This window comes from Gekko japonicus, unplaced genomic scaffold (assembly GCF_001447785.1).
Source record: "Gekko japonicus isolate JY-2015 unplaced genomic scaffold, Gekko_japonicus_V1.1 scaffold1421, whole genome shotgun sequence".
Taxonomy (NCBI): Eukaryota; Metazoa; Chordata; class Lepidosauria; order Squamata; family Gekkonidae; genus Gekko; species Gekko japonicus.
The window spans coordinates 266,024-275,293 of record NW_015170928.1 but is presented as its reverse complement, the minus strand read 5'-3'; the positions used below and the strand labels follow the sequence as shown (position 1 = coordinate 275,293).

Here is a 9,270-nt window from a genome sequence, read left to right as displayed (position 1 = left end):
TGGTGATTCAAACCGGGTTGTAAACCGACAGTTTGAACAGCCTTGTCTGAAATCGATCTCTCCAGCCGCTGTCCTGTCCGGAAGCCCTCCCCAAAGCTTTGCCCCCTCCCGGCCAGGATCGCACGGCGCACTGAGTCTGAAAACATGGCAGAGGATGGGGGGGGAATCAGTGATGGGGAGGCGGGCAGGGCTTGGGCGTTCAGGAGTGGGTAGGTGGGTGTCAGGCAGGGCGGGCTCGCTTGCTTACTGGGTGATGTCGGCGAAGAGGTCCCTCCCTCGGATGTTGTCGTGGTGGATTTGGTATCAGGTGAGATTGCCAGGCGCGGCATACCGGGGGGCGGTGGCGCCAACATCTGTGTGGGAAGGTAGTGCCCGGGTACCTTCACTTGGCCACTTCCATTTAACTAGGGACACAACACAAAATAAAAAAACAAACAAACACACACACACACACAGCAAGCTGTTAGCACCACCCACTGGAGCTGCCTGCCCGCCCCGGGGGAACCTCCCCCCTCACAACGGGACAGGCTTCTGCAGAGACCACACTGGCCTGGGGGGGTCCTGGCCGGCCTGCCTCTCAGCCTGGCCTCCCCACCAAAATGGTCATAGCTAACAAGTCACTTTTCAGTCAGTGCACATCTTTCTTTTAACATCCGACAAAGCCTTCCCCTTTCCTCTACTGTCTAGTAGGCCAGAGTTTGGCTAGGGAGGCCCCCAGATCCTGCCCCTGTTTTATTGGAACTGATCCTGCCCCTGTTTTATTGGGCCAGAGAGACAACAGGCTGTTTCTAGGGTGGGCTAGATGACAGGTTACATACACAACAGACCTGGGCTGCTTTTCCCTGTTGCTGAACGTGCACTCAAGGGCAGGAGCCGTGCGGGTAGGGAGCAGAAAGGGGGAAAGGGCTTTTTTATTTTTAGGGAAAGGGGGGGGGAATATTGGGAAAGCATCTTTTTTTAAAAAAGATACTTCTTTTTAACCCTGCAAACGAGAAATGAGATAACGAGGTTGAAATGATAACTGTTGCCGATGAAGAAGGGAACGATGCCCGCAGCCAGGGCTGGTACAGGCGGAAGGGGGTCGCGTCATGGCTTGGCCAGTCCCTTCTAAACTAATAGCCTAAGCTAAATGCTGTATGCTTTTTAAACATACACAATGGGAAATAATATAGTGACACAGACCAATCACAAGATAGGAAGCTCATGGATTACAAGACACTATTCTTCACGGGGTTTTGAAGCTTTGTTGCTCCTCAGAGGTCTAAAGTGCTTCTGAGGTCTCATGATAAGCTCCAGTATAGAATTATCGAAGGAAGACTGCATGAACTATACTCTCTGATGGAGAAATGCAGGGGTCATTTCCTGCAGGAGCGCACAGGAGCAGAGCTCCGGCAGTAAAGAGCCCAGGGGGCGGGCACATGCAAGAAGCCCCACCCCCTGCTCTCAGCGGCCCTTAGTCAGAGCAAGAAGCAGCCAGGTAAGCTGCAGAGCCCCCCCCACCGGGGTCTCGGTCCAAAACAGTCCAGTGGCACCTTTAAGACCAGGTTTTATTCAGGTACAAGCTCTCCCTCCTCTGTGGGGACAGATCTGCACATTCCCCCCCCCCCATAGCTAGCAATCCAAAACAGTCCAATGGAGCCTGAGTGGTGGATGTTCCCTTCTGACACACTTCCGGTGATGTCAGGGGGTGTGGTATATGCAAATAAATTATGCTAATGAATTATGCTAATGAGCTCCTGCACCTCTTTTTCTACGAAATGACCCCTGGAGAAAGGAAATGCCTGAGACCTCCTGGGATCTGCCTTAGTAGTAGTTCCATTTAAAGAATTTAAGGATTGCCACATCTATGTGGACATATTGGGGAGTTCTAAGCCTTGCCAAGCTCATCTTGGCACACTTTTGACAATACTGGTCCGGTTCAAGGTCTATATCTTTATTGATATCAATGTTTAAAAAGGACTCCCCACCACCACTTCGGTGACTTTGTAGAAGAAGAAGAGAAGAGATTGGATTTATACCTCGCCCTTCACTACCTCAAAGGTGTCTCAGAGCGGCTTACAAACTCTTCCCTCCCCCTCCCCACAACAGACACCCTGTGAGGTAGGTGGGGCTGAGAGAGCTCTTGACAGAATCTGCTCTTTCTCAAGGACAGCTCTTATCAGAGCTACCGCTTGCCCAAGGCCATCCAGCCAGATGCAAGTGGAGGAGTGGGGAATCAAACCCGGTTCTCCCAGATTAGAGTCCGCGCACTTAATCACTACACACCCCAGTCTTGGAATCCATGAGCTTTCTATCTTGTGAATGGTTTATGTTATTATATTCTTTTTCATTGTGTATGTTCGAAACAATAGAAAACTAGATATGAGAATACTTCTGAAAGTTTCATTATACAAAAACAAAAAAACCCTTAGACTTGATATCTGAGTATTTATTGTTTTAAAAAAGCTTAGGCTATTAGATTAGATTCTCGCGTCTGTATTCCTTTTCAATTAATTTGTTGGCCAGTTCCTTGGCAGATGTACGGCCAAAGAGAGTTTGGGAAAATCTAGGGCAACCCAGAGAAGGAATCAGGGATTCCACCATCTCCTCCCTCCAATCTGAAAACAGGTTATCGCCTTCAGAAGAGGATGAAATTTGGGCTCCTTTAAACCCCCGGAAGGAGTCACCCTCTACATATAGACCCCAATCAGAAAATCAATTTGTGGGGTGAAAGAAAGGGAGGCCAAAGAAGGACCTGGAGAGGGACAACAAAATAGCCATCGACAGCACTGACTTCCCAGAATCAGAGCCGTGCAGCAGTTAAGAGTGTTGGGCTAGGGGCTGAGGAGACCCAGGTTCGAATCCCCCTTTCTGCCACAGCACTCAGTGGATGACCCGGGGCCAGTCGCTCTCGCTCAGCCTAACCTACCTCGCAGGGTTGTCGTGAAGATAAAAAGGGGAGAGGAGGCCCATGCATGGCGCCCCGAGATCTTTGGAGGAAGGGCGGGGTAAAAACGTGACAGACTGCAGGAAGGTTGGTGCCTATTCTGGAAAGGACCCCATTTTGAGATGAAAAAAAAATCTAAAAGCAGAACAAAAAAACAAAAAAAAGAGGAGGACACGAGAAGGATGCAAAGGAACATATTTCCAGCGAACCAATACAGAAATGAAGGGGAGGGACTGGTTCTGATGGTACCTCTTTGTTTAGCTCGGGCGGGCATGGCTGTGGTGTGGATGACGAGGAGGATCTACTGACAAGTCTGGGCCATTGCTGGAGCCACTAATTTAGGAGCGCTAAATTCAGAAGCCTTATATTTCGCTCCTCCTGCATACTTAATCTGAACTGGTTCGCAACGAATCGAGCCAATATTTTCACCTGAGATTGTTAGCTGCCTTCAGCCACAATGGGAAATACAAATATTTAAATAGACAAGGGTCACGGGGGCCCGTTCCGCTCAGAAATAGGGGATGTTACCAAGGGGTGGCACGGATTTTGGGCCAGGTTCCGTCAGGAAGGGGAGATTTGTCCCTGTGATGCTGCAGGGAAACTCTCTCACTGCATCCTGGGAGAACTGCCCGGAGTGTACTAAGCATGACGCTCCCCCAAGGTGGCCAGTTGGCGGGGGGTGGGGGTGGCATTATCCCAGAACGACGCCTGATCTTGGAGGGTGGGCTCTATGGCGTCACATTCCCCACTGAGCCCCCTCCTCTTCCTAAAATCTGCCCTCGCCAGGCACCACCCCCAAATCTCCAGCAATTTCCCAAGCTGGAGTTGGCTGTGCCAACAGGGTCTCAAGGCCATGAAAAGGTTGTGTTCTGCCCCTTCCTTCGGGGGGGGGGCACCAGAGCGCCCCCCCAAACCTAGAGCACCCCCCCCCAAGTTCTCTCCCAGCAAACCTCCTTCCAAGCACTTTTCTTCCTAAGGAGTGGAGACTGGTGGGGAGTCTGGGGACCAAGGCGAATAGACTTCACACTGTTCCTCGTCTCGCTCTTTCTGTCAGCCCCACCCCCACGCTGTCTACTTTACTCCCCCAAAATCCCTGCTCAGATGTGTAACTGCCCCATCATCACACGAAGTCTGCGCTTCATAATTCACTCTTACGCAGGGCTGTTTTTGGGCAGGAACGCACAGGAACGGCGTTCCGGCTGGCTTCGGAGTTGGCCACACCCACTACAGCCAAAACCTCTGCATGCGTGGCTACAGAGGGAAGGCCTGGAGAGTGACCCACCCGGCGACTCTGAGGCGGGCCGGCCGGGGGGCCCTTGAAGGATCGGGGAGGCATTTAAATGCCTCCCCATGCCTTCCCCGGCCTGTCCAAGTGCCGGCTTGCCCAGGCTCCCTGCAGCAGTGGGGTGCCCAGGCAAGCCAAGGGAAGGCATGGGGGTGTGGCCTAATGAGCTGTGATGTCAGGGGGTGTGGCCTAATATGCAAATGAGTTTCTGCTGTTGGGTGTGGCTTATTATGCTAATGAGTTCCTGCTGGGCTTTTTCTACAAAAAAAGGCCCTGCTCTTACGGATTAGGCATCTCAAGTTTTCAGTCCTCCCTAATTAAAACCAAGTTTCTCAACGCCGCCCCACGTCTGAGATCGTTCATCATAGGCGCTTAAACACCCATGCGGAAACAAGGTTTCGAAAAACAGATCCGCAGAATGGGGTGGTGGTGGCCTGCAAAGCTCCGAGGAAGCCTACAGATCATATTAAGTGAACACATGAACGCGTGAAGCTGCCTTATACTGAATCGGGCCCTCGGTCCATCAAAGTCAGTGTTGTCTGCTCAGACCGGCAGCGGCTCTCCAGGGTCTCCGGCGGAGGTTTTTCACATCACCTCCTACCTGATCCTTTTAACTGGAGACATTGGAGATTGACCCTGGGACCTTCTACATGCTAAGCTCTGCTGCTGAGCCACGGCCCCTCAAACGGGGTGTATACAACCCCCCCCTACACAGAGTCCACAATTTTCATTGCAGTTTGCCACAAGGATTTTTTGTGTGTGTGGTGTAATGATTAGGTTGTCATACTAAAGCTGTTAGGTCCAAGTCCATTAGCAGAGATCAAAAAGATTTTCGGAGTATAAGCTTTCAAGAGCCATGGCTTCCTCCATCAGGGGGAACTCTGACTCACAAACGATTGATTATAACCAGAAAATCTCGTTGGTCTCAAAGGTGCTACCAGACATGAATCCGTTTCCACTGCAGGGCAACACAGCTGCCCTCTGGAACCACATTAAGTCCGGGGAGACCCAGGTTCAAATCCTGACTCACACTTGAATCCACTCTCAATGCACTTTAAATTATCATTTGCACATGGATTTTGCCATTTTGCACAGTAAAACCCAGTTGTAAAGTGCATTATTTAGTGTGTGTGAACGCATGGTGCCGTCATACGGGCCATTTGGCTTACTCGGGAATCGCTCCTATTTCATCAGTTGGTATTTGAAACAGAGTCGCTCGATCGGACATCCCAGCATAATCTGTTCTGCTGCAGGATCAGGCCGTCACTGCACGATCAGACTGTGCGGATGGGCGAGGAGGGGGGTTTTTTTTGGCCTGCTTTTGCGCATGCGCATAAGCGAGGGTGCAGTTTTTTGTGCATGCGATTTCCAACTACCGGGAGTCGATTGTCCGCTTTAACTGCTCGCCGATCCTTCCATGGAGCATTGTGATCGCCTTGGTTCACAGTGAGCCCTGGTTGCCTGCCTTTCCTGCTCACTTTCAAAGCTGGCCTAGAGATGGGGCTGATTATGTGGTTATGCGCATATCGCTAAGCCAGCAAAAAAACAACAACTGGTGCCCAGTTGGGATGGAATGAGCAAACCATCCCGACAGCCTGAGAATGCGCTTGAGTGATCAGACTAGGGAAACTCCATCTGTGGCCCATCAGCAAGCATTAGGAACAGAGTTTCCCAGGTGTCTTTTTACTCCATCTTGGGGGTGGACCAGGATGGGGTGCCGACGACTACAGAATCTCTCCCAGATGTTGCTGTCTGATCGTGCACTTTAGATCCGCCAGGCATCGTCAGATCTAAAGGCACGTCCGTCCGCAGCCTTAGTTTTTCCAGTGCACTGGATAACTTCAGGTCAGGCCCTCTCTCGCTGCCTAACTTACCTCATAGGGCTCTTGTGAAAATTACAACGAGGGCAGGGAGACCCCTGTACTCTGTTCATGCCACCATGAAGTGCTTGGGGGGCAGGGCGGGGAGAACAAGATCCAAATGGAGCCAAACAGAATTAGTTTTAATCACCAGAAGTATGGAATGATGCCTTGGAGCAGAAGGCACTGGCAGTGTGAACAACGAAGGCTTTGTTCGCAGCAGTGACTTCTGTTCGGCCTGCCATCACCTCTGGCTAAAACGGATTCTGCAAAGTTGCTGAAAACCAGGCAAAGGTACAGCATTCTGGGCTGGGTGAGCCACCTTCCCAGCAGGGTGTCTCCACTATCGTACCACCTCCGGTCCTGTCTCCAGCTTGTGGGAGGGGAGGGGAGGGGGGGCAGCCCAATAGCAGCAAGGGGCAGGTTAAAAGTCTTGGATGCATCCTCCTCCAGCTGCCCTTTGATGGAACCGCATGCCGGGAGGGGCTTCCCACTGAGGCGGGGAGGGGGGCCAGCTGGGAAGCATGCTGTACATCAAACGGCAGACCCGTGTGCGTGTGCATGTGTGTGCGTACATGACCGAAGGGAGGTGTCACGACTGCAGGGGGTAGATTTGATAAGGAGCCCCCCCCCCACAGAAATCCCTGGCATCAAAGCAAACCTGAACTCGTTCCCTCCAGCTAAGCCCCTCCCCCCCCCCACCTGCTTTCAAAGTCTTCACTGAGATTTCTCTAACGTGAATGCAGGGAGGGGCTGCGCTTTTGCAGTTCTGGGGATATCGGGAGCCAGTCCTATTACTTTGATCCTATTCTTCTCTCACCCCATCTTGTCCCCCACCCCTCCACACATCAGCTGTGGCACCGCCATGGACTCTGGTGAACACGGGGGAAGGTCTCAGCCCTGGGACACAATGAAGGTCCCTCCCTGCTCGCCCCCCACACCGTGATCATTCCCCAAATCCTGAGAGAGTAAATCCGCCACCCTACTTCTGAGTAGCTCTAACGCACAACCTTGCCTCAAATGAGCTCTTCGGGAGCACCTAACAATGCCTTAAAGGTAAAGGTTCCCCTTGCTCGAAAGCCAGTCGAGTCCGACTCTAGGGTTGCGGTGCTCATCTCCGTTTCAAAGCCAAAGAGCCAGCGCTGTCCGAAGACGTTTCCGTGGTCATGTGGCCGGCATGACTAGACACCAAGGCGCACGGAACGCTGTTCCCTTCCCACCAAAGTGGTACCTATTTATCTACTTGCAATTTCTTGCTTTCGAACTGCTAGGTTGGCAGGAGCTGGAACTAGAGACGGGAGCTCACTCCGTCATGCGGCACCCGGGTCTCGAACTGCTGAACTACTGACCTTCCACAGCCTGCAGTTCAGCATCTTAACCACTTGAGCCACTGCCTTACTTCGCTCTGAAGAAGTCAGCGGTGACTGACGGAAGCTCCTCCCCTGCCACAAATCTTGTTAGCCTTCAAGGTGCTACCGGACTCTGGCTCTTTTCTATTACTTCACTCAGGTTCCTGCAAAGCCACCTGGGGCACACTTGCAAGCTACAGGAAAGCAAAGCCCGCGTTCTGAGGCGGTACGGATCTTACGGCTGCAGCACAGAAGTCATACAGTAAAACAAAACGAAACCGGAAAACCAAAATGAAGCCGGTTGCTAGACCTCATGACAGCAGAGCAAAGGTATAGAAGTGGATGGGGTGGGGGTGGTGCTTGTCCTACAGGCGTCTGAGAGAACCAGGTTGACGGGTCCCCCCCTGCACCCCTTGAAATCGCAACCCAAACTGGGCAGCAGCCTGGACTCCCTCAGTCCTATCACATGTGAGCCCAGAAAGAGGGCGGGCATAGCCCTTGGCAGCTCCTTACCGGTCCCGGCTGTTGATTGGACGGGTCACAGGCCAACGAGACGAGGTCTTTCAGAGGATCCTGCGGGTTCAGATGAGGCGGGTACCTTATGGCTGTGTGGGGGAAGTAGGTGGAGGCCGTCTGGGGCAGGATCGAGGTGGTGGGGAAGTGCAGAGCGGAGGAAGGGTGGGGGCTTCGGGCGATACCTGCAGGGGGCGAGAGAGACAGAAAGGAGACCGGGCGGCTTTGGTCGCCAGCACACACCCAGCCCCTCCTGCTCCCGGGCACCACTGCGGAGACCTGGCCTCCCTCTAGCCTCCCCCTGGGGCACCCTTCCCAACATCATTGGGGAAGTCACCAGACTCTGCCCCCCCTTTTTCTACGCTACATACCTGGCTGAAAGAAAAGGTGTCCAGCTGGCACTGATAAAACTCCTGTGTGTACACTGGCAACTGGCACCAAAACTGCTTTCCTACCCACACTGTCCCAAGCTGCAGGAACTACTGCACCCTCTCCTGGCGCACACCCGACTTTCAACACCAATACACACGTGACTGCATCAAGATTCTTTCGGTGCGCTGTTTCGCTCACGTGCACATGCGCTCCTAAGAAGCAGGGATCTTTTTGTAGCAGGAACTCCTTTGCATATTAGGTGACACACCCCTAATGTAGCCAATCCTCCAAGAGCTTACAGTAGACCCTGTAAGAAGAGCTCTGTAAGCTCTTGGAGAATTGGCTACATTAGGGGTGTGTCGCCTAATATGCAAAGGAGTTCCTGCTACAAAAAGAGGGCTGCAAGAAGTACTTTGCGTTTTACCAAAGCACACATGTACTCCTGTGCATGGAGGGGAGGGAAAACACCACACGCAGAGAATGCTGATGTTTTACTGATGCCCACGAATGCTCGTGCCCCTACTGTCTTCCCATGAATGCCAGGACACCTAAGTAAAATCCCCTGAACATTAAAAAAGGCCACCTTTCAAAGGACAAAAAAATTTGTTAAAATGAGATTTGTGGGTGCCAGATCCTTCAAATAAAGCAACTTTATTTGCTCACTGTGATCACTTTGAAGGCAACCAAGAATTCATTTGCCATATTCGGTCTTAAACACAAACACTCATGTACACACGATACCAGAAATATGATGTCATTACCCCCCAGAAATAACTGAAAGAAAGAAAGAAAGAAAGAAAGAAAGAAAGAAAGAAAGAAAGAGAGGGAGGGAGGGAGAAAGGGAGAAAGGGAGAAAGGGAGAAAGGGAGAAAGGGAGAAAGGGAGAAAGAAAGGTGGAAAGAAAGCAAATAGATGAGTGTGTGTGGGAGAGAGAGAGAGAGAGAGGGAGGGAGGGAGGGAGGGAGG

The 9,270-nt window shown here is 51.9% G+C and overlaps 1 protein-coding gene across 1 annotated transcript in view; it reads right to left on the bottom strand.

Annotated features, from left to right (window-relative positions):
• Positions 1-9,270, bottom strand: part of NFIC (nuclear factor I/C (CCAAT-binding transcription factor)) — a 133,394-nt gene that overhangs the window by 15,297 nt on the left and 108,827 nt on the right. The window contains exons 8-9 of the mRNA XM_015418817.1: positions 7,933-8,117; positions 248-404 (exon numbers count right to left, since the gene is read on the bottom strand). Of these exons, the coding sequence (XP_015274303.1) occupies positions 248-404; positions 7,933-8,117 (342 nt within the window). The remainder of the gene's footprint in view (positions 1-247; positions 405-7,932; positions 8,118-9,270) is intronic.